This window comes from Neolamprologus brichardi, chromosome 17 (assembly GCF_056152115.1).
Source record: "Neolamprologus brichardi isolate AB-2024 chromosome 17, ASM5615211v1, whole genome shotgun sequence".
NCBI lineage: Eukaryota > Metazoa > Chordata > Actinopteri > Cichliformes > Cichlidae > Neolamprologus > Neolamprologus brichardi.
In genome coordinates this window covers 19,720,284-19,745,736 of record NC_142120.1, presented here as the reverse complement: position 1 = coordinate 19,745,736, position 25,453 = coordinate 19,720,284, and the positions used below count along the sequence as shown (strand labels likewise).

General features: G+C 40.1%; 1 protein-coding gene across 1 annotated transcript; it reads left to right on the top strand.

Moving 5' to 3' along the window:
• The first annotated feature begins 17,526 nt into the window (after nt 1-17,526).
• LOC102798076 (arg8-vasotocin receptor-like) lies at nt 17,527-25,453 on the top strand. Its single transcript, XM_006780951.3, has 2 exons — nt 17,527-18,448; nt 25,126-25,453. The coding sequence occupies exons 1-2, from the start codon at nt 17,527-17,529 to the stop codon at nt 25,407-25,409; spliced, it is 1,206 nt and encodes a 401-aa protein (XP_006781014.2). The 3' UTR covers nt 25,410-25,453.

Below are 25,453 nucleotides of genomic sequence, written 5' to 3'. Positions count from 1 at the left end.
ATGTAAGATCATATGCATGGAATAAAGAGGCATTATAAATAAGTAAGTATATGTTAAAGTAAGGTTTATATTTGCTTTTGTATCACTCAAATTAGGCCCTGTTATACTACAGAATTTTTCAAAGTGAAATATTTTTCACATAACAAATTGACAATAAGAAAAATATTGTCAACTGCCTTAACTCTGTTTGGCGTGGAGTTCCCCAGAGCTTCACAGGTTGCCACTGCAATGCTCTTCCACTCCTCCTGTCAGGATCCTGGGTCTCCTGACCCAGTGTTTTTAGTTCTTTGTGATTTTTGTATTTTGTACTCGTGTGATTTATTCTATGGTTTCTAGTTTTGATCCCTTGCCCTTCATGTTTCTCTGTGCCCCCTCTGTTCTGTGTAAAGTCTGTGTTTCTTGGTCTGTGTCTTCGCATGTTTTGAGTTTCTTGTGTTTTCTGTCACTCTGTAGCAGCACTCATGCAGTCCCAAACTATGACGTTCCACTACCATGCTTGACTGTAGGCAAGACACACTGTCTTTGTACTCCTCACCTGGTTGCCAACACACATTCTTGACACCATCTGAGCCAAATAACTTTGTCTTGGTCTCATCAGACCACAGGTAATCCATGTCCTTAGTCTGCTTGTTTTCAGCAAACTGTTTGCTGAAAACTGTTCACTCAATATTCTTATAGCCTGGGCCATCCTTACATAGCGATTTTTTTCTTTTTTAGATCCTCAGAGAATTCTTTGCCACGGTGTACCATGTTAGACTTCCGTTGACCAGTATGAGAGAGTGTGAGAGCAATAACACCAAATTCAACACACCTTCTCCCGGTTTGCAGTTATTTGAGTTATTTAGAGGGGACAGCAAATTTACACTGCTGTACAAGCTGCACACTGACTACTTTACATTGTATCAAAGTATGTATGCATTCAACATTCTCCTATGAAAAGATGTAACAAAATATTTACAAAAATGTGAGGGGTGTACTCACTTTTGTGAGATACTGTATATCAATATTTTTTATGCAGTGATTACAGCTAAAACCTGAGTGAACTTCATCACTTGGACCAACTTCATCAACATGAGCTCATAAAAATATTATTGACTGGAAAAGAATAGTGTTACACCGGTGTCATTTAAGCCAAGCCAGAAATCTTGGATTTCAAGGGTTAAAAGCAGCAGGATTTTTGATAAACCCCTAATGCACAGACTGAGTTCACACTATTCACCAAAGACTATCTCATAATACCCAAAGTTTCCAAAAGAAGTCAGGAAGAGTTCAAAATATTCAACTGGTAGGAGATTTGACCAAAAACAGATTGTGGTCTGACAGTTCTAGGCTCTGTCTTCATAATTATGTGAAATCTGAAGGTTTCTTCAAATTGATTTTTTTCCCAGTGTTTACTCAGCATAACCACAACTGACTGGGACTCTCTGGCACAGTACTAAACTGCTTTGAGCCTCATTTAAAGAATGGGAACTTTTTTTGTGTTTGCAGGTAATTACACACCGATTACTAAAGAAATAGTCAAATTGCTCTTGAAAGATTGTCACATAATTGCTCACATAGCAAAAAGTAAGTTGCTAAGTGGATGAAATGTTCATGTTATGCAGACTCATCCAAAAACACATTAAGTGCTGACAGTTCAATGTCTTAGATTCACATTTATGTGAAATTTGAAAGAAACTTCCATCTTTGCCCAAAAAACAAAAACACTGAACACAGCTGAACAGAACTAAATTGTTTTGAATCATTTTTAAGGACAGGGGTGCTTTGTGTCTGTAGGAAATTATAAGTATCTCAGGAATCCATTCTTGGGCCTTTTATGTTTATCTACTGCTCCCACTGGCTCAGATGATGGAGAGCAACAAAATGTGTTTCCATAAGTGAGAAAGTGATGCACAGATTTATATACTCATGTCACAATGAGAGTAAACTGCACACATTTGGTGGTGGAAACATTTGCTAAAGCTAAACAAAGATTAAACAGAAAGCAGTGGGGTTTTTGTTGTTTTTTTTGAACTGGGGTAGTTTTAAAAATCAGTGCTCAGCTTCAATCTGCAAACCACATCATAGCTCATATAGCAAAAAAAGAGGCTGAAATGTTCAGGTGGTAGCAGTAAATGCAGACTCGTCCAATAACAGATTAACTTCTGACAGTTCAAGGTCCTGGCTTCACATTTATGTGAAATTTGAAGGAAACAAAAAAGGATATTTATTTTTTTATGTGCACTCAACATGACCACAGCTGACTGGCAAACTGTGTGGCCATCTGGCATGGTACTAAACAGGGTAAAAGATTAAACTGAAATGCTCAGCTTCAGTCGTTAAAGCTGATAACTACAAACCAACTCAGAAATCTTGGATTTCAGTGATTAAAGAGCATTTGCCTCTGCAGGATTTGGGGAAAAAAATAAAGAGAGTGGGTGGCTGAAATGTTCAGCTGGTAGAGGTATGAATGCAGTTTAAGTTCAGATAGTTTGAGGTCACATTAATGTGCAGTTTGAAAGAAAATGAAACTTTTACCTAGAAAATGTTAAAAGGTGCATTCAAGTACACCCACAGACTGCATCTAAAGAGTGGATTACTGCAATGTGGAGCTGTAAGGTATGAAGGCTAAACTCTTTGGCTAAACCTGCTTTGACAGGTATTGACTGTAGTTAAATAACATTGGGAGATTATAACGGACAAGATGGTACATGTTAGCCACATTTAGATTAATCTAAATATCAGTTGGTATTGGTATTGGCCCGAAGTACCATTGGGTTGATATTTTGTTTCTATCCTCCAAGTTTAGGATGCTGTCAGGGGTTGCTGAGGCGAGGAAGAAGGAACCCAAACGCAGGACTCGCAGGTAGGTGAAGCTGGGTGATTTATTGTCGGTGGAGTGAACACACAGAACAGAGGAAGGACATGGCTGGCTGGCTGGACGACTGACTGAATGAATGAAGGACGGACTGACTGACTGGCTGACCGAACACAGGCAGAAACAACAACATAACCTCAATGACACGACAAAGAACGAGTAGAAACAGAAGACTTAAATACACAGACTGATGAGGACGATAATGAGAGACCGGTGAGTACACAGCTGAACATAATCTGGCTAATGGCACGAGACGAGCTGACACAGGAACAAACAGGAAGTGAAACAGGCAGTGGCAAAATAAACTGAACATGAACAAAACTGAAAGCACTGGGTCGATGACCCAGGAACCCTGACAGATGCAGCCCACTGAAGTGTTCTAAATTATTTGGAGGGGAAATTAAAAAATGTGCCTCAAACATGCAGTATGAAAAATATGCAGTATGAAACATGTCTGAACTTTTTTGTGTTGATTGTCACGTCTGTTTACAGGTTAAAGGTATTGGTATCATAGCGGCCCTGTATTTACTTGGTATTGGGTCGATACTGTCGAGACAACGCCGGTCTCTCCGATTCTTTTGGTCCTGGTAGAGATCACTCTGAGATGTTTCCATGTTTTACACAATCCTTTTATTACCCATTATTCTTACAGATGCATCTGGAGATCAGCACACTGCATTCCTATGCAGTCCTATGCTAAAGGCTGATCTAAAGAACTCCACACAACAGTTACAGTTATAACCTCTGGTCTCCTCCCCCCTACAGTAAACACCCCCACAATGGAAATACACTAGTACAGTGGCCAAGGGTGCTGACACCCTGACCCCCATCTCCTTTTATGGTAGTGCCCATTTGCCCTTTGTCTGCCCCTCACCCTCAGTAACTCTTGCTTCCTGCCCTGGGGGTGGGGGTTGGTCCTCCTGCCCTGCACCTCAGTTCTTTGTTCCCATCCAAGGCCTTTTTTTTCTATTTTGTATTCTTACACTCATTAACCGCAATATTATAATGTTGCAAGCAATCACAAACTACATTCTCTTTAACTCTGATCTACATTAAGGAATCTATTCTCAACAATACCAAAATTTGCAGTATAGCACTGCACTTCAACCTTCATCCACCACACATGTGTGTGCCTGCTGTATTTTATCGTTTATCATTTTATACTATTTGTTATTATCAAAAGATATGCCAATTAGCATTCATTAGCTGAATGCTAACAGAGCAAAAGTATTCTTTTGTTCCAGTGTGGACACATTATCATTGCTGTCTCTGAAAACTAAACTAGAACGTGAGGTTTTGTTTATTGAAAACCAGTCGTGTTATCTCATGAGCTCCCTTGCTGCAACCCAAGTTAGCTCCACAGTGGGATGAATGAGAAGTTGGGTGGGGTTGTAAACAAGCCACGCCCTAAAGCATTGTCTTTTAAGCTGTAATTTTTTTTATTTTTTTTCTTTAGATTTGTGTTTATGTTGTACATCTAGATAAAAAAAATCTCAAAGGAGCCCTTTGCTGTGCTGAGTGTTTATTCAAAAATGAAGAGATTTTCATGCTGTGACTCCCAAGTGAGTCTCCACAGTTGCTGGTGTGTGCGCTCAGTCGGATCCTTGAGCTCAGCGGCTGTTTCGTAACTTTAATTAAAGGGTCGTTTTGGAGTCAGATAAAAGTGCTGCTAATCAAAGCTCATTTCTTCCTTAGCTGCGCAAGCCATTAACAATTCTCAGAAAGGTCATTACACATGTAATCATGTTTCAGTGCGTGTGTCAGGGACATGTTTTTCTACTCGTTAACTAGGGTCTGTGTTTGTGTTCTTGTGATTCTAACTTCCAAACATGCCAATCATTCTGTGAAGGGCAGCTTCGCTCCCAGCTGAGAAGTATCACTAAACTAAAGCTATTTCTGTCTCCAAAGGGACTTAGACACATTTATCCACGCTTTGATCACCTCTTGGCTGGACTGCTTAACTTCCTGTATATATACAAAGCTTGAAAATAGTGCAGCTGCTAAAGTACAGAAGTGTATCAACGATCTGGAAACAGCTCACAAATATATCACAGATCCATTCTTTGCCTCCAGGTCACTGAGGTCCACACCTCTCACTTAAAAAAGTCTGTGTGTCCACTGTCGGTGCTTTTTTGCTGCTCTTTTAGACCAGCCTGATTCAAAAGCAATGGAATGGAAATAATAGCAAGGCTGAGGCTGAATGAGAGGCTAAGGTCAGCTCGGTGGAGAGTGGGTTGAGAAGTAAGGTGTAGGTAAGGCTTTGGTTCTGTGTGCTAGGTTTAATGAGCTGGCGTGGCTAGAGGTTCTCCACAGGGCAAGGGATGATTTCCAACACAAGCTGCACAGAAGGGAACCAGGAAAAGGACGAGAAAACCGCATCAAACTGGAACGCACAAAGTTTCAAAAACATCATGGACAGTCAATTTAGCATCAAGCTGGTGAAAACTATCTGGCAGAGAACAGCTGCACCTCCTAGTCCTCAATTACCCAGAGAGAAGGCTCTGCCTACAACTCCACCTGAGGGCATGACAGAAGGAAAGAAAATCAGATCAGAAGAAGGCCACACGTCTACCTCGACTTTAACATAGGGTGGTTTTTTTTTAATGTTTTGATCTTGTATGAATAGTTGGATTCTACAGTGAACAGTGATATCCATTTCATGGTTACATGAAGAATCCAGTTGCAGTAGCAAAGAAAACTTTCTCTGACTTGGAAAAGACATTATGAAAGATTTTTGAGACAAGAAAAAGCCTTTGCTTCCATTACAGCTATGTCCACATATGGAAGCAAAGCAAGGACAATAAAAAGGAAAACTGTGAACACCATCACTGCAGCACATGTGGCTCATCTGGAGGATGAAAAACAACAACAACAATAAATGAGTTACTTCACGGTGTGAGAGACAGGGCATCTTGGAGGACCATGACCCCCAACACCGTTTATCAAGACACTTCAGAAGAAGATGTTTTTGAGTGTAATGAATTTTGACATACAAATAAATGTGCATTGTTTTTTTTTCTACCTTCAACATATAAAAGAGGCATGACACAGATCGTAGGAGGAAAACTCTTCTAAAAAAATTCATTGAGCATTGTTCCAACTGCAATGATAAAAAAAACCCAAACATCTGTAAGCATTCATAAAAATATGGACAGGTGATGCAGCTGTGAAATAATGGCTCCTAAATGAAGGTGTCTCTTTCAGTTAAAAACCTGTTGCCTCAAGCCATCGCCCCTTGGCTGCTCCACGCAGGCTCCACGCAGGCAGGAGGGCCTGAGGCGTGACGAGATGAGTTGAGGATGTGCAAAGGCGGAGAGGCACAGAGATGGAGAAGCGATAGGAGAAATGACTGAAATGCAAAGAAACAAATCAAAAGTTGAGAATAGAAATGATACTGACTATGACAGTACAACCAAACAGAATTCAAAACTTCGACATAAACACTGATCGGAGCATCATCAAACTCTGGTGTCATGATGCTTTTATTGTTGCTTTTTTAGACTTTTCAGGAAAGCGTAGCAGGAAGAATAATTTATTTGGATTGCAAGTCCAAGAAGTAAGGAAGCAAAATCCAAACAGACACTCTGGACAGAGCTTGATCCAAGAAAAGGGAAATGCCAGGATAGCAAAAAAAAAACCCCCACTCGAACATAATCAAGGTAACGAGATGGGAAAGCCAAAGGGAACAAAGGCTTCACAGAGAAACTGTAACCAAGACAAGAAACTGAAAGTTAACTAAGAACACAGAATCAGGATACTAAGAAACAATAAAAACATGTGAATATGAAAGCACTCAAACCCAGTGGAGCCATTAACCAGAATATTAATTAGAAAATAGAAAATAAGCCCAGAGACCATGAAAGTTTTATTATATCTATTAAAATTAATCAGACTTTGTGTTTTTCTTAGCTGCCTGAACCATTCATGATGAGAGAGGCTACTTATCTAAAATCATGTTTTAATTCATTTTTAATTGTTTTTTTTTTTTTGTCTCGTATTTTCATTTCTTTAACTTGGACTTTTAATCTGTTCTCCTCTACTGGAAAGCACTTGGGTTGTTTTTAAGTGTACATTATGAATAAACATGACTTGACCTAACTGAATTTTATCCACACAGGAGTGAGTGAGGACATTTTGTCTCTTTGCGTTATGAAGGATTTTCACTGTCCTAAAGGGGGAAAACGTGACAAAATGCTGAATATGAATAAGAATATTAAATGGCTCCTGCGCTGGGATTGGGTTTATAAACTAATGGTTACACCTCAGGTCATTGAATCTGCAATAATTCATCATCAGGGATCCTCATGCTGATGTTGCGCTGCGATAATGAATGGCGGCTGGTTTTTTTTGTTTTTTGTTTTGTTCAGAGGCTGTTAATGACTTCCTGCCTCTTAGGAAATAAATGAGAAAAGTTTCGACGACAAAGATGACTGACTTTGTAAGCAGCTGCCATTTTGTCAAAAGCTTCCTTAGACTTTACAACATTAAAGGATAAACAAATTGGATCTTATAAGGTGCTTTTCTGCTGTTCTATCACTCAAATCGATTTAAACACCAGGTCTCATTTACCCATGTGCCTTTCTTCTAAGTGCTTTCTACTTAACATTAACACTCTAGTGCAACTCAGGATACGTGCATGCAAATTGGAGCAGCGAAGGACCGAACCACCATCCTCCTGCTTAGTACAACCACCCCAGTGTCACTTGTCAGTCCTTCTCAGTCAACATGGATCCTTTCTCCACTTCATCCGTCCAAGTTCTCATTTGAGCATTTTCAACAAACAGTTAGATCCGCACTTGTGGCACCTCCACCCGGGCTCATACTCTCGAGGCGTAGCTCTTGCAGCTCTTATTGCTAACAATGCCCAGTTATGGGCCAGACGCTCTGATGCCATCCATTTTCAGGTTTTAGTTGATTCAACAGGTCAGTTGTTATGTACGCCTTAAAGGATTCCAACTTCCATGGTCACCATCTTTTTGGCTATATCAACTAACACCTTTGCTAGGGGTCTGATGCGCGTCAGCATATGGCGCCATAACCTGGTGTTCGGTTCATGAAACAGTACCTCATAAACACTTAAGCCACTGACAAGTGACCAGACTGATAACACCATAGGCCAAGGGTGGGCAACTCCAGTCCTCGAGGGCCGGTGTCCTGCAGGTTTTAGATCTCACCCTGGGTCAACACACCTGAATCAAATGATTAGTTCATTACCAGGTTTCTTGAGAACTTCAAGATACAGTGAGGAGGTCATTTGGCCATTTGAATCAGCTGTGTTGGATCAAGGACACATCTAAAACATGCAGGACACCAGCCCTCGAGGCCTGGAGTTGCCCACTCCTGCCATAGGCACTAAAGCCTCAAGACCAGTTGATGAGTGGTTGCTAAGTGTCTGTGAAGGTTCTCAGTCATCCAGGTCATCGTAGTCAAAGGAGCTTGCAAAGAAAAGCGTCTGGACTTCTTTAAGTTAGTTGAAGACGTTTCACCTCTCATCCGAGAAGCTTCTTCAGTTCTAAGGTCAAATGGTGGAGAGTCCCAGATATAAACCTAGTGGGAGTGTCCCCCCACAGAGGGACAAAAGGACCCCCTGATGATCCTCTAATCACCTGAGCCAAGGTGTGAAACTGGGTGTGGGTCCCAATCAGCCAGAGTTTCGGGTGAGTTCATTGTGGAACCTGGCCAAGTAACTTAAAGAAGTCCAGATGCTTTTCTTTGCAAGCTCCTTTGACGGTTGCTAAGGTTGCTACATTAAAACCCTTCTTGCGATTGCTTTGGCCACTGTGACAGCAGAGCAGCTCTGCTGTCACTTCCTTCCCTATCCCGTCCCACTTTTCAGCCAGGCAGCATTTGGCCGATTGTCCGGGCATTCGCATCCATTCGTGTGCAGTAGGTGAAAAGCGCTTCCTGTGGGGTTACAAATGAGTATATTTGAATTGATTTATAGCCCAGGCCACACGTCCGTAGTGCAATCAGCAGGAACATGTTCTTCATTTTCTGCAGGTTGTGCAGACCTGAACTACCCATCACATTTGACTTGGAGGATGCTCAGATGGGGAAAATGCCTAAAAATATCAGGAACGCGGAAGGTCCACAAGGAGACGACCTTGAAGGGGAGACTCGTCAAGTTTAAATCAGAGTTACGATATTTCTGCTAAATTAAATTTTAATTGCACCTCGTATTCTGTTTTTTGTATATGTGTTGATAAAGACCCGTGAAAATAAAATGGTTTATCTGAAGTGGTTTAGCCTCCTGCTAAAATTGTAAATACATTTTTAAAAAGCAATGAAAGAATAAATAAATTCTATAAAAATAAATAAATAACAAAACAAATACAAAAAAATGAATTGTAATAAAAAGCATGACTTATGAGGTTTAAGATATAATTGAGAGGCTTTGTTGTTCTTGGTTTAACTTACAAAGCAACACTAACATGTGAATTTGACATATCTAGCCTTCAGTTCAAACTGAATCATCAAAATAATTTTAAAGAGAGGAGAGTTTGGTGCACAGGGTGAATTCACCATGATTCAACAAAAGAGCACAGAGAGGATAAAAGAAACTTCTTCCAACAAAACAAGCAATCATAAAACCGAGGAAAAGATTTGAAATGGAAATTTTGATTTTAAGAATTTAAATTTTAAGACAGGAAAACGCAGCTTTGTTGTTCTTTGATTGGCCTGATGTGTAAAATTAGACTACGTGCATTTTAAATTACAGCATTTTCACAATAAAATTTAATTAGAACCACAAAAACATTCATTTATGTAACATCCTCAGTTCAAAATGACCCATCAAAATGATCAAGGAGAAACATTTTATGTAAACCAATGATTACAAGAAGTTCACAAATGTTAAAATATATGAAAAAACTGGAAAAATTAAGCACCCAGAGGTTGAAATCACCTTTTCTGTTTTTCATTGTGTTTCCTAAAAAGCAGTTTGAAAATGTTTAATCTCAGGGATTTCAGATGAGAGCTGTGGTGGAAGCTCACGTTGGTAAACAGCTCTTTCTAATGTCATATCTCCCAAAAACACACTCAGTAAGAGCTGCAGCAGCAGACAGAAACGATGGTCCGTTTCTCACCGTGAGGTTTTAGAGGACGAACCCACTCAGATGTTGTTTGTTTGAGGTTGTTTTCCACTGAGGGATGTCAGACTGTGGCGATAAAACCTGTAAATCTTTTCCATGCAACACTAAGCAATTTTGAGTTCGCTTCCTTTTAAAAAAAAAAAAAAAAAACCCAAACAAAAACAACTTTATGTTATTTTTATTCCTCTTAGAGGGAGATTTAGGTTTCTGCATCATTTCTCTGACTGATGGAGTTCCAGTAAATTAAAGAAAAGCTCCTGCTGTCAGGTAAAAAATGCATTCAGTCTGAAATTTATTTAAAACTTGAAAAAACAGCTTTGTTTCAGGTCTGTGACAGCAATGTAAGTAAAGTTACAAAGTTATATGTCTGATATACGGGAGTTAGTTAGTACATGCCAGGTCATCAGCCAGACTTTGTGGAGATGTGTGATCCACATGTCTCAAATCATTAATTGAGGCTTTAAATGTAACACTATATTTTAATATGTACACCTTACAAGTTTTCTTTGGTGGTAATTTTACACATGTTATTGTTTTGAGTCTCTATGTGCGCTTTTTTCTTTGTGTTTGCTTTAAACTGTGAGGTTGTCATGTGTGTTTCTTTGCATTGTTATCAGTCTTTCTACAAAATTATCCTTGTGGTGCTTCTTTCTTACATACACCACTTCATTAGGCACACCCATTCGTTTGCTTGCTGAATATGCAAATATCTAATTAGTCGATTACATGACAGCAACACAAAATATTTAGGTGCTGAAGTTCAAGGTGAGCATCAGAATGACAAAAGAAAGGTGATTTAAGAGACTTTGAACATGACAGGCTGGTCTGAGCATTTAAAAAACACTGCTCATCTGCTGTAATTTTCCCACGCAATCAGTTTTTACTGAAAACAGTATAAAAAAGAAAAAGAAAAAAGAGAGAGACTATAACCAGTGAGCATCAGTTCCACGGGTGAAAATGCCTTGTTGATGTCAGAAGTCAGAGAAGAATGACGAGACTGCTTTGAGCTGATGGGAAAGCAACAGTAACTCAAATAACCACTCGTTACAAACAAGATATGCAGAAGAGCATCTCTGAATGCTGCAACAGCAGAAGACCACAACCTGTCAGGTAAGAACAGATAACTGAGGCCAAAATTCAACAGCTTTCCAAAACTGAACCCCAGGCACAAGGGACGAATAACTAAATAAACAGGAAGTGAAATGTGATAACTAAATGGGGAAAAACACAGACACAAATGGACAAAAATTGACACAAGACCATAGAACTAAATTCTAAACAACTGGGAGCTGGTGGTCCCTGGCAGAAACACAAAGTAAAACAATAAAACAAACAAACAAAAAAATTTATTAGAACCAAAACTATAACCAGGAACTACAGAAAAGATAGCTGTGAAGCAAGAAGCAAGGTAAACTAATGATCACCAAAATATCCAAAATTCAAAATAAAACAAAACTAGTGCAATGACAGAGGCCCACTTGACGTGAAAGCATGGATCTGTCCTGCCTCGTGTCTTCACCAGTTTAGTGTCTTTGACATAGAGGGACATAAAAGAAACATTCATATCGTAGATGGTGTTTAAACTGTTTTCTGATTAATCATTAGTTTTTATTTGTCTTCTGTTTATGTCTTTATGTTTTATCCTGTCTTACTCAATGCCACCTCTTGCCTGGTTCTTCTTGAGGTTTCTTCCTGTTAAAAGAGTGTTTCCTTCCCACTGTTGCCAAGTGCTTTCTCATAGTGAGTTGCTTGATTGCAGGGTTTTCTCTATATAACTGTCAGTTTCAATCACTCTTTTAATCGCTCTCGATTTGCTCACCTGCCAGCTTTAAGTCTCACCAGCACAAACCACCCCTGACAAAGTGCATGATTACACTAAAGCTTTTTCTTTCCAGCTGCTACTTTGGGGTCCAATTTAATTCATTTTAGGTTCATTTTGAGCCTCTTTGTAAAAAAATGTAAGCCTTTTAAGACTGTTCTGAGTAACATTTGCATGTTTTGTGTCTTTTTTAAGCTGGTTTGAAACTCTTTGTGGTCCTTCTCTAAATTTGGAGTTATTACAATAAGCTGTAAAGCTTTTCAAAGAAGAAACTCTTGCTTCATTCAGAAGCTCATGAGTCATGTGTTTTGGTACAAACTTCCAGTAGAAAAGAGGCTTTGATTCATTTTTGGCCAGCACTAAAGGGTTTGAATGGTGGAAGAAGTTCTGGCATCTCAGTTTATATCAGTTCTGGTGTGCTTTCTTTCTGGCTTCTCACAGTTTGGACCCGAGGCATGCTGTTGATTTAGGATTGAATTACTGTGTATTGAAGTGCCCAACCTGGACCCAGGGAGATAATAGAGAAGCCCAGCACACTGACTAGGATAATGTATAGTTAATTAAAGTGCACCGAGAGCTAAACTCAAAGGGGCAATGAGTGAGATTTATTTAGAGCCTCGGAGCAGAAAATCCACATCTGTGAGTCTAGATAGCGTTGTAGATCGATACTAATGATCTGCCTGGAACAGATGCTGATACTTCTGGCTCCAGAAAACCTACATAATCTATTTTGGAACAAAAACTCCTGAACTGATGATGTTAAAAGACTCATAGCCTTCAGGGACTGACAAACACGTAAATGTATAGGCTAAAAATGTGGTAGGAGACAGAAAAATGTGAATTTGGTGAAAAAAATTTTCTGACACAGTGCTTATTTGTCCACATCACCTCCAGAGAAAGAGTCAAAATTACATATCAGTCAATCCATCCATCCATCCTTCCATCTGGGTGGGCTGAAGTCTTTCCCAGCTGCCATAGGGTGAGAGGCAGGGTGCACCCTGGACAGGTCAGAACCAAAAGCTAAAATTACCCTCATGTTTTTTTTTCTTCAATAAACTATCAAAATAGCTACAAAGAGACTCAAACATCCCTAAAGACACACAAAGCACTGAAAAAAGACCACTGTGACTATGCAAATGGTAAACTGCAGTTTCTCTAGTGGTCACTTGAGGCTGGCTTCAAACGTGAGTCTGTGCTCATAGCCTCTTTGCATAAACTCTGCAGCAGAAATAAACATGTTTGCAGCCTGACACAAAACTCACTTGTCTCCATGAAGAATTTCCTCCTTCATAATGATAATGAAGACAGTAGATTTGCTTTTATAACTCACCCATTTAGTTTCTATTACAGCTTAAAGTTAAAGTAGTGCCACTTTGAGTTCAGTGGCTCCACTGACCTCTTCGTTGTGTTTGCACCTTTTGGAGCATTTTTTGTTTTGACTTGTTTCAAACATAAGAAGTTAATTTACTTATTTTACTTAAACCTTTAGTCTGTAGCGCTCAGTATATCATCCCATCTTTTATGAGAAAGTTATGAGACTTTTCCATCATCCTTCTGTTTTTTTCCCCCTGAAAAACAAATAAAACCCACAATACATTTTAGGCAATTTTCATCTTCACCAGTTTTGAAAGAAATTTGTCAAATGGTTCAATAAACTTTCCATTCTCAAAAATTTTGAAATTTTGGGGAATTTTCTGGCTTTTGTTTCATGGTCCAAGCTTTAAACGGTAAAACCACTTCACATCAGCTTCACTTGTTCTGCCTAAAATCTCTTTTTTGACTCAAACTTTGTGTCCACTTGTTCCCCTACTTGCCTGCCTTTAACGGCACGCTGCCTTTTTTTTGTTACAGATTTGGATTTTGGATTTTATTGTGCTTCAGGAGTCAGACTAGTGTCGGGCTTGAGTTAGCTTCAAGTGAACCAGTCTGGGGGCAGAAAACTGCGGTGGCCCTGAGAGTTCAAACACATTGCAACTTAGAAAACAACAGCTAACAGAAAAATACCTCAAAAGCACACAAACACAAAAAACAAACAAACAAAAAACAAAACAACCGTGAAACAGAAGGAAAGTGTTTCTGGGGACATAATAACGTGACGGAACAGTGACAGAAACAAAAACGTGAGACACACTTTAATCACGCAACTCATATAATACTGTAGACACACGTTTGCTATTAACTGTTTACTGTTTACTTTGTCACTTCTTTGAGCTGTTCAAAGAAGTGACAAATATTTTTCTTCCCCAGAAACACTTCCATTTTTTATTTTTAGAATTTGCTGAGTTTTTGTATTTCCTGGTGTTTTTTTCAGTCACAGTGCATTTGACCTCTCAGGGACCACAACGTCAATCAGACCACATGTGTCTAAAATATCTTTCTGTGATGTCATGCTGGCTATGTCCATCTTTTATATACAGTCTGTGGTTTAAAGCAAGAGATTGTTATAGATTTTGGTTTCCTGTTTAGTATTAGCTGAATGTTTTTGTTTATATAATATAAATAACTGAAGCTAGACACCATGTTGTGATTGGGATCGCACCAGCTGAAGTAGATCCTGTATTTTGAACTGAGCTGCACACCTGCTAAGTTTCATGTTTGAATTTTGCACATTTTGACAGACAGACAAAAACACTTCTGCCAAGCTCCTGAACTCTGGCTTTGAGGTGGTTTTCCCTGCTGAGGTCTCCAGAACCAAACTCAGATTTGCACAGTGAAATCAATATGTCTAATATATGCGTGCTTGGAAAAAATACTGATTTTTGTGGCTTTGGTCACATAACCCTTTCAAAACAGAGAATGGAAGTGTGTTTGCCGTGTGCACCTGTATATCATACACATGTAACATGCGCCTTTTCCCATGTGTGCCTTCCTCTGAGCTCTTATCAGTGTGCATGCCGGCCTGGGCCATGCATCATTTTCCATACCAGCCTGACAGCTTTCCTAATCACAGCGTAATTAATCTATAACTCCTGACAGCCCTGACCATTACCCACCATTGTTTAAACACAACACATTATGTAATCGTCTGCATCAGCAGCTGGCTCTGCCTCTGACATGAAAAACAGTCCGCTTTCTCCACCCCTCGCTCAGCTTGCGTTCTTTGCATATAGATTGAACATTAAGATACTAAGTTGTGGCCTTGTAAGGCAGCAAGTGCAAGAAGTGACGGTGTTATTTACTTCATTGGCAGAGGACGGCGGGACAACAAAGTTCTGCCCAAGAGGAGGAGAATTAAAGGTCCCGTGAGGCAAATTTGGTTTGGAAAATGTGCAGGAAGCCTTTAATCACTGCTGTTTATTTTTTCTAATGGTTACGGTGTCATCTTTTTATTTCTATTATGCACATAAACTGAAAACAAATGTGGATTCACACTTTATTCCTCATAAGAAAATCAGCCTGTTGGCAAGTGGGCTTCTGATGCTCATGGAGGGATTTTTTTTTCTGTTTTCAAGCATCATGGTTTGCTTCTGCCTACTGCACATGCTCAGTATAGTTTCATCCACCTGCAGGCGTTACATGTGATGCCACAAAATGTAAACTGACAGCTAAGCCGTGGTGTTGTATCTAATGGTATTCATTATTTCACCCAAGTTTGGTGGTTTGAATTTTTTATTTTTTAAGTTGGATTACTGAATGCTTGTTTGACCGCATTATAAAACACTTATTAAAGACTCGCAGAAAAAGACATATACAAGTAAATGTAGTTGCTCTCAAAATCTGACTCAATTAATTTTATGATATAAATAAGTTATACCGTAAATAGAAATAATAAAACAGTTCTTTCCACTCAGGCACACAAAACATATTTCTACAGTGCCATACATTCGTTGTCACTGTGTGCATTAAAAAGTCCATTATTGCACATTAAAAATCCATCAAAGTGCACTCCTGTAACTGTTGTTGCATGTGTTGTAATTGGCGTGTGTGTGTGTGTGTTGGTTGGGGGGGGGGGGGGGGGGTGTCAGTTCATTGTTTCGGATGGTAATGACTTTAAGATGGAAAAGTGTGGATGAATCGGTGCGTTTTCTTGAGGGTAACAAGTCAGATTAAGCTGAGTCTTCCAGGATGCTGAACATGTCTCCAGGGCAGCCAGCTGGTGTTTTCTGATGTTTTTATCATTTCCTGCAGAGCTGACTGAGGACACTCTCAATGGAGCACCAGTAGAAAGACACCAAGAGATGCTGTGTGAGGTTCACCTTCCTGAGCACTCTTAGGAAGTGTGGACACCCTCTCCACCTTCTCCCCATTGATGTATCAGGATGTGTGTGTAACCGGGTCATAAATGACATATTCTTATAATTACACAAAATGTGTTCTAAACCCCAAACTGTTTGTGGTATGCCAGACTTCTAAGACCTCCAAGCCTGTAGTTATCTTCATTATCAGCTCATTATGAGCCCCTCCTCATCCTTTTCTTCTTCTTTGGTGCAACCCTAATTTTGTGGTACCCATTTGGCCTCTCTTCTTTTCTGCAATTCCTCTGTAGCAGAGGTCAGTGTCATTTCTTTTCTAACACTAATTATATCTTTCTCCACCCTGATGTTTCTGATTGTGTGGTTTAGTTCATTATTGTCATCATTACGCCTGTTTTTACTAGATGCTGTGAATATGTGCAACGTGTGTGCTGTGTGCAGGGACACACCGGTTACACACGGAGATTCTGCTTCCTCCCAAAGTGAATAATCATTTATTTTGTCTTTTTTGTTGTGTTATGGGATGTGAGATGCGCAGTGTTGATCCTGGTCAGACATCTCGGCACAGTCTACTGGGTGGGATGGTCTCAAAGGCAGAGCTGTAGTCCCCATGTTGCTCCACTGATATTTAAAACACAAAATACTGCTGTGTTTGACCAAACATATCATTATGTTATGATGAGAAAATATAAATGTACCTTTGATTTTGGTAATAAAATTATCCTGGACATGTCACCGGTCTCTTCCTGTTAAATAGTGTTTTTCCTCCCCACTGTTGCCAGAGTCTTGCTCATGATCATTGTGATTCTCTCTCCAATAATATGGCCCGTGGTGTCCAGTGTGCACCCTGAGATGTGACATTTTAAATTTCCATTATGTAATTTTAGTTTACTGGAAAAGGGGTTCACAGCAGGGCAAATGGGAAAAATTTTGAGAGTAACAGTAAAATATTCTGGGTCACAAGACTGCAGCAGCAGTTATGATCTTCTGATTTCACATATTTGTAGCTTAGGAAAAGTTTCTGAATTCCAGAACTGGAATTTTGTGGCTTTTGTTACTTTTCCAAAAATGTCAGAGATGAAGTTCAAAAACTGAAACTGACAAATTATTATAGTGACATTTACAAAAAAAAAATAGAAAAAAAAGAGTCGATCTTGAAAGTAATTTTTTAAAAGACTAAATAAATAATCTTTCTTTCTTTCTTTAAAAAAAAATAAATCTGGTATTTTCAGTTTTTATTTTGTCCTCTATGTTCATCTTTTACTTTTTTCCTCCTTTTACTTTATCCTAAGCATGGAGCTGGTGGGAGGGAGTAAGGTGATGAAGTGCGCGTGTGTGGGGCTTTGGATACAGTGAGGCATGCAGAGGGCTGGTTCTCGGGGGCAGTGTACTTTAAAAGGGGCTAGATCTGCTGCTCGGATTCAGGTTGGAGTTTTTGTGCACCTCGCAGGGAAACAGATGGATCCCTTCTGGATTTTTAACCCGTGAATTCTTTTCGATTGTCCCGTACACGCTGGAGGAGGGTTACGGTTACACCTCCGTGCGCCCGGAGGAGAAACTGTGACCATGCCGTTCCCCTCGGTGAGCTCCTGCAATGCCACGGACCAAAACTGCACCGATAGCTCTAACTTTACGCAGCAGCTGAAGAGAAACGACACCGACCCGTTCGGACGTAACGAGGAGGTGGCCAAGCTCGAGATCACCGTGCTGAGCCTGGCGTTCGTGGCGGCGGTGGTGGGCAACCTGAGCGTGCTGCTCGCCATGTACCGAGCCCGGCGGAAACCGTCGCGCATGCACCTGTTTATGAAGCACCTGTGCCTGGCTGACCTGGTGGTGGCCTTCTTCCAGGTGCTGCCGCAGCTCTGCTGGGAGGTCACGTTCCGCTTCTATGGGCCGGACTTCTTGTGCCGCATCGTGAAACACCTGCAGGTGCTGGGCATGTTCGCCTCCACCTACATGATGGTGATGATGACCGTGGACCGCTATATCGCCATCTGCCACCCGCTGCAGACGCTCCAGCAGCCCACGCAGCGCGCCTATATCATGATCGGCTCCACCTGGGCGTGCAGCCTGGTCCTCAGCACCCCGCAGTACTGCATTTTCTCCCTGAGCGAGGTGCGCCCCGGCTCAGCCGTCTACGACTGCTGGGGGCACTTTGTGGAGCCGTGGGGGGTTCGCGCGTACATCACCTGGATCACGGTCGGGATCTTTGTGGTGCCCGTGGCCGTGCTCGTGTCCTGCTATGGATTTATCTGCCGTACGATCTGGAGGAACCTCAGATACAAAACCCAGAGGAGAAAGAGCGCGGAGGCCAGCAAAAGTGGGATGCTGAGCCGGAGCTCGGTGAGCAGCGTCAGTACCATCTCCCGTGCCAAATTACGCACGGTCAAGATGACCTTTGTGATCGTGGTGGCGTACGTGGTGTGCTGGGCGCCTTTCTTCACGGTGCAAATGTGGTCGGTGTGGGATGAGACATTCTCCTGGGACGGTGAGTGACCTGCTGACAGGACCAAAACCTTACTAAAAATATAAATCACACTTGTGGCAAAGTGTGAGTAAAGCGAATGGGCAGACTGAGGTTTAAGTAAATTTAGCAAACTTCACAGGTTTGGAATTACAAAGCTAAAGGCAGAATGCAGATTTTTAATTTAATTTAAATTGAATCCCAACTTCTTGTGAGAATAAACAGAAGCTAACAGCTCACGTATTCCCCTGTAACACTGTTATTTCAGTAGACACGTCCACGTGTCTCCGTTTGAGCCACATCTTTTCTGGTGAGACATGTGTTCACCTTTGAGCCACAAAGAGGCACATCCCCTCAACATATGAGGCAAAAATGCTTTGCACTCATCTCCAAATTAGCGCACTTGTCCACCCCGGTCTGCTGTCAAATTTTCTGCTTTGTAGCTCCTGAAAATGCAGCTTTAGACGTTCCACCTTCCCTGGAAGGGATTTTAAGGGAATTAAAAGAATGCTAAAGAGCAAATTTTCTTTAATTAAGATGTCTTTGGTTCAATTATTGGCGGCTCCAGTTAAATAAAAATCACAATGCAAAGCCTATAAATCCAAATGTAATATTGCTATTGGTAGGCACGTGTTTAGCCTCGTGCCCGCATGCAGATGTTATTTTGCGCAATAATTTAAACGTGCTTCAGTGCTCAATAACTTTTTTTAAAATTTTTTTTTATTTTAATTAATTAATTAATTAATTAATTTAGTTGATTTGGGTTTATTTAACAAGAACAATGTGCACTACATATATTACACCAGATAGAGCTAAAGGCTCATTTTCCTCAGATCATCCGATGGTGCAGATTAAAATTAAAAAATGTGACATATTAAAAAATGTGACATATTGAAAAATGTGCGAAATTAAGCACCCTCATAAAACAAAGTGTACTCATAATGAAAGTACTTAAAGAAGAAGAAGAAATTACAGTTGAAGAGCAAATCATCAACAAACCCACAGATACATTTCTTCAGTGCAAAGTAATTTAAGGCATGTGAGCCAAAGCTTTGCACAGGCAGTAACTGCAGACCTGAAGATATTTCAGCCACATTTTCAAACTAAAATCGAAATGTTTTTTTTAGAGAACTGCACTCTGTGAGATTTTCTGGTAAAAAAAAATTAAAATAAAATAAAAATCCAAATCTCTGCAGCCTCCGGTGAAAAAACAGTTTGGTCCAAGTGATGTTTAGACTTTTTCCTCAAATAATAATCATAATTATACACAGTTTTGCCAAACAGCGCAAAAGTTTTAGCATAAACATGTTAAGGCGCTAAACATAAAGGTTAATATGTTGCCATCACTCTAAAGATGCAGCTGGAGATGACTTTAATGACCTGATTTACTGCTGGTTAATTTTACCTTCTATCTATCTATTTATAGATTTTTAACATCAGCATAAAAATGAGTAACTTAAACTTTAAAACTATAACACGGAGTACAAAACACAACATTTTCACTCAAAATAGAAAAGGAGCAGAACGTAACATCAGAACTGCATATCAGTAAAACACCTGAGTAAATATACTTTGTTACATTCCACCACTGGTCCTGGTCATGCTCTCTTCCAGGGGTGTCAGGCATTATGTCACTAGCAGTCCTTTGAAGTTTGCATTGCTTTTCTTTAGCCGGTGGGCAGCTGGCGAGTGTTTGCAGACAAGCTGGAATCGTTATCTGGGACCAAAGAAATTGCTGTTTATGACCGATTGTTGACTGGTCTCGACCCTGTATGACTGGGGCCCTATTTTGGTAAATTAATTACACACGTATATTTTTAAAGTTTGCTTTCCACAAATTTCTTCACAAACATAATGTCTGTTTGCAACGGTAGGAGTCGCCCCCTGCTGGTCATAATAAAGAATACAGGTTGAAGGCAGTGCTGCATTGGTGGGTTGACTTTTTTAAATTATTATAATTTTACTGGTGGTGTAATTATGACTTTAAAGAGTTCAGACACTCAGCTCCTCTCTTGGAGTAAAACGTGCTGCGGGATGGAAAAATATTTAGCAAACACAGACAGTGATTGAATCAGTGAAGTCATGAAGCATTTCTAAACTCTTTAAATAAGATCTTGATCATAGCTTACAAAATAGAATATGCTAATAATCTTTTGGCAGTTTGGTAAAAATTTGGTCAGTTTATAAATCGACAGATTCTAAGCCAGTTTACTGTCTCGCATATTATAACATTTCTCTCACACGTGAGGCCCAGTTTGGTTAAAATCTTTCATTTTAATTTGCTCCACTCTGGCAGCAGTTTGGGTTCAAAATGAGACAAAGTGGTTAAATTTTTCCTTGCACTCAGAAAGGGATTATATTTAAAAGTTCAGAGCTCTGGCTGGTTTTACGCCAGAAAATGATATAACCCTGATGTTCCCTGAAAATGAATTCCCATCAAGCTGCTGGAAGCAGCACTCATGCCCTCACCAGTCAGTAAGTCTCTGTATGACAGTGATAATGAAATTCTTCAAGTGGGTGAGCAGACCAGGGCAGCCTTTTCTCCTTTAACAGATTCCGAAGCTGCAAAATAAAATTCATATCCTGACTTCTATCATCGGAAAATTACTCTGCACTGACATGCACAGGCTTGAGGTTTAATAAAAAATGTAAAAAGATAAAAATGAAAAATTTTCACATATCTCCTCTTTTAATTTATTCTGTGGTTAAGGTTGGCCACAAGTTTCTGCTTTCTAATTTCTCTGTGACCTGCCACACTTCTCTATATTTTCTACTTTTTAATTGGTATTTGAAAAAGCTGGAAACTTCACACATGGTTAAACTGGCTCAAAGATAAACAAAGAAAGCCTTTAATTGGCCTTTAATTAAAACTTAAATAATTACAATATTGCAGGAAAATCTTCCAAACTTACACAAATACCAACTCTTTCCTTCCAAACCATATCTGTTATTAAAGCATGAATTTAATGGCTGAAGCACAGATGAAGCTTTCTAGTATCATCATATAGGGACCGTGTTGGGCTTGTTGGGTTCTGCTGGAGGTTCTGTACAGTTGAAAAATTAGAACATATCAGATTTGAGATTCATTTTCAAATGTTTTAAAATGCCAAAAATTCAAACAATGATCAATGTAGTGGTGTTAGTCAGTTGGCAAATGCTTTCAAGTCTAAATTCTGGTATTTTGGTCATCAGGAACATGGGTATGACCAGGCTGGACCTCTATTTCTTCCAGAGCTTCATTAATTATTTGTGGAAAAGATTCAACAAGGTGTTAGAAACATCATTTTTGGATCATTCTGACATGACAGCATCAAACAGCTGCTGCAGATTTGTCTGCTGAACATCCACGATGTGAATCTCCCATTCCACCACATCCCAAAGATGCTCTGCTGAGCAGGCAACATTTTTCCAATTTTCTGCAATCAAGAAGACCCTGTGTGTATTGTAGAGTCACTTAAAGCACTTTTATCTCAATCCTGCAGTTCAGTTTAAACTTCAGCAGGTCATCTTCATCGTGTTTACGTGCCTAAATGCACTGAATTGCTGCTCCGTGATTGGCTGATTACATTTGTTTCTGTCAACACACACACGGGCGGGCCCACACTGGGAACCAGCGATCATATCAGCAACTGGATGTTATGTACATTGTTTAATGACATTTTTGTCCACATAAAGGCCCCAAAAAGTCAACAAAAGTTCAACAGATTGCAGAATAACAGTTTTATGACAAGAAGCACAGCAAGAGAAACTTCTGATAGGCCAGAAGTTGAACACTTTTGTATTTTCTACAAATTTACATAGTTTTAGCTGTTCTTTTAAATGTACTTTAGGACATTTGTGGTGATTTGTATAGAAGTATACTTCTAACAAACTATGCAGCTCATTCTCTCAATCATTTCTCTCAAATAGAAGACGTTTTGGCTCATCTTGAAAGAAAGGCAGCTCTGAAATGCAAACCTGAGGTCATAGTTCATAGGACAGAGGTCAATATGACATTTAGAATCCCTGGCTGTATCCCAATTCACGGTCTGCAGCCTTAAAGTACGCAGCCTTAACGGTCCTCAAGGGCCGTACTCAAAGACCGCTAAGGCCGGAAGTGCGAGGCTTGTGAAATGGGACGGTCTAGCCTCCGTCGCGCTGCCCAAGTTGCCTAGCAACCATAATACTAACAGCTGGAAACGTTTCATACAGCTTTGTTTGACAGAAATAAAGGAGAACACATTTTGTACATTTATTTCTACATGAGCTTAGTGTGATTTGATAAGTATCTGAGGCTGAGACCACAGGACTGTAAAACATGATTGTTGGGCTTCATTTCTGTACTGAACAGTCATTTAAGATTAGCTAGTGAATAACAATTAGCTAATGTTGTTCATGAGATTAAAGTCATCTCAATTTGGTAATGTAAGTATAATATGGTCAATATAATAGTTATTATATTAATCATTATTAGTTATTACAGCAGGGAGTTTGAACTCTGTGTCAAATACTGAGCTTCAGTAAAGATTCAAGTTGCATTTATTTATATTTCCTATCACCTTAAATCTTCACTTAAAGACAAGTATCTTTGACAGTGTATATATAGATGTATTATATATAAGAGACAAATATTGTTCTTTTAACATGTTGGCATTACTAAATTTGGCTCACTGCTTACATATATGTGTAAAAAGAAAATGTACGAGCTGTGAAAACTGTTTCTGATGAAGAGTAGACTGATATATTAAATATTCCTTTATTGGGTGAGAAAATCAGGCCATGTCATAACTGCTTTAAGTCATACAGAATAGACATCAGAGCCTTAAACAGTCTGACTTCTGCTAAATGGGTCAAACTGGGCAGAAACATACAAACACATAACATCCTTATAGAATATGATGTAACACTATAGATCAACTTACCTCAGAATACATAAAGCATATAAACAATTACAGCAATATGATGCAACAAACACAGCAGTACTACTAATCCAAAATACTCAAAGCTTCATAGACCTGAAACAAACATTTATTTTTAGGTCCATTCTGCTGCTGATACATACTTTAGGTTTCTGAATATTAAACTTGTTGCTGCCTTTCATAGTGTGTAACTTGAAGGCCCTGAGTACTTTCTCCCACACTGCAAACACTGGAATGATTAAATTATTTGAACATTACCTAATAAGACTGATTCAGGACAGACAATTAGTTATTCTAATCTTTCCTAGCAGTCCTTCACAAACAGGAAACAGTCTGTCTATTCTCTCTATCTGTCAGCTGCTGCTGGCTCTTCCTCCTCCTCTTCCTCACACACTGCTGAGTTTGTCCTGGTGGATCATCAGGGGTGCAAAGCCTCACAGATGATGTGCAGCAGTGGGTCCATCAGTCTGTGACATAATCAGCCTTAAAATGCGTCCCTTAAGGCTGCAGACCCTGAATTGGGATACAGCCCCTGTATACCAGTATCATCCGGTCAAAGCAGATGGCCGCCCCTCCTGGAGCCTGGGTCTGCTTGACGTCTCTTCATGTTAGTTTGAGTTTTGTGAGTTTTCCTTCCCACCGTCGCCAAGTGCCTGCTGATTGTTGGGATTTCTTTGTATTATTGTAGGGTCTTTACCTTAGAATATAAAGAACCTTGAAGGAACTGTTATTGTGATTTGATGCTATATAAACGCAATTAAATTGAACTGAATTGAAGGCATCAGAATTTTTATAGAATTTAAAATATAAAAGTCATTTTATTAAAGTTTTACCTTATTTGACCTTAAGGAAGAGTTCAGAGGTTCAAAGTAACGTGATATTTAGTATCCACATACTCGCCGTATGGCTATATGTTGTCAATACAAACAATGGCAGTTCGACGAAAAGTTTTAAATAGCTCTACATAGCATTATTGTCACTTTGACCTTCAGATCAATCTATTCACCTTGAAGGAGAGGTCAGAGGTCAAATGTGACATGATATTTAAAATATTTATGTGGTACTTTCTATGTGTTGATAATACACAGCACACTTCTAAGAGGTTATATACGTTATAAATCACTAAGTTGACCTTGAAGACCTTGGTGAATGTAAGTTATGTGCTTACAAACAGAATGACATGCTGACTCTTCCAAACACATGACCTTGGAGGACATAAAAACAGGAGGCCTGAATATGATAGCAAGGCCAAATAATGTATTTTTAGAGTAGTTAATGCATGTATTTCTATTTGATGCACTCCTGTTTGAATGCCTCACTGGACCATTTACTCTGCTGTAATGAAACTTGTCTCAGCGGCTCCATCACGTCAGTAATTATTACCATTTCTATCCCTCCAAACCTCTGCTGCTGTCTCACCGCAAACGATCCGTCTTTAATCAGGAGAGAATTGCTGAGTCTCACGCGGCCTTCAGCATCAGCTGTCCTTGTTATCGGTGGTGCAGGAGAGCTGAGCTGGTCTGTTAATACTGGCGTTCACTCAGGGTTGCTTTGCAGGCCACCGCTACATGAAGGCGGCCAAACCTTATTAAGAGCTGCCCGGCAGGCTGGCAGTACTCCAGTGTGTTTCAGACTAGTACATGTACTTTAACCTCTTAAGCCCCAAGCCTAACTGATCTCCTGCCTTTTGCCCCCGTATCAGGGGGCGTTGGGGCTTAAGAGGTTAAGAGGAAAAACACTTTGGTTTAGTTGCTGACGTCTCCGAGTGTGCTTCATAAATCTCTCTTCCTGTTTCCCCTGCAGACTCTGAGAATGCCGCTGTGACGCTCTCCGCCCTGCTGGCCAGCCTCAACAGCTGCTGCAACCCCTGGATCTACATGATCTTCAGCGGTAACCTGCTGTCGGACTTCGCCCGCAGCCTGCCGTGCTGTTGCCACCTGAGAAACCGGTTCTACCACCAGGATTCGGACAGCAGCATCCGCCGGACCACGCTGCTGACCCGCCTGCAGGGTCAACGCCCTTCAGAGCCTTTCAGAGACCTCAACCCCACCCCCAAAAGCTGCCTGCCAATCCCATCTACATCCTGACCCCCAGAAACACTACCTTTGTGTGTTTATGTGTGTATGTGTGT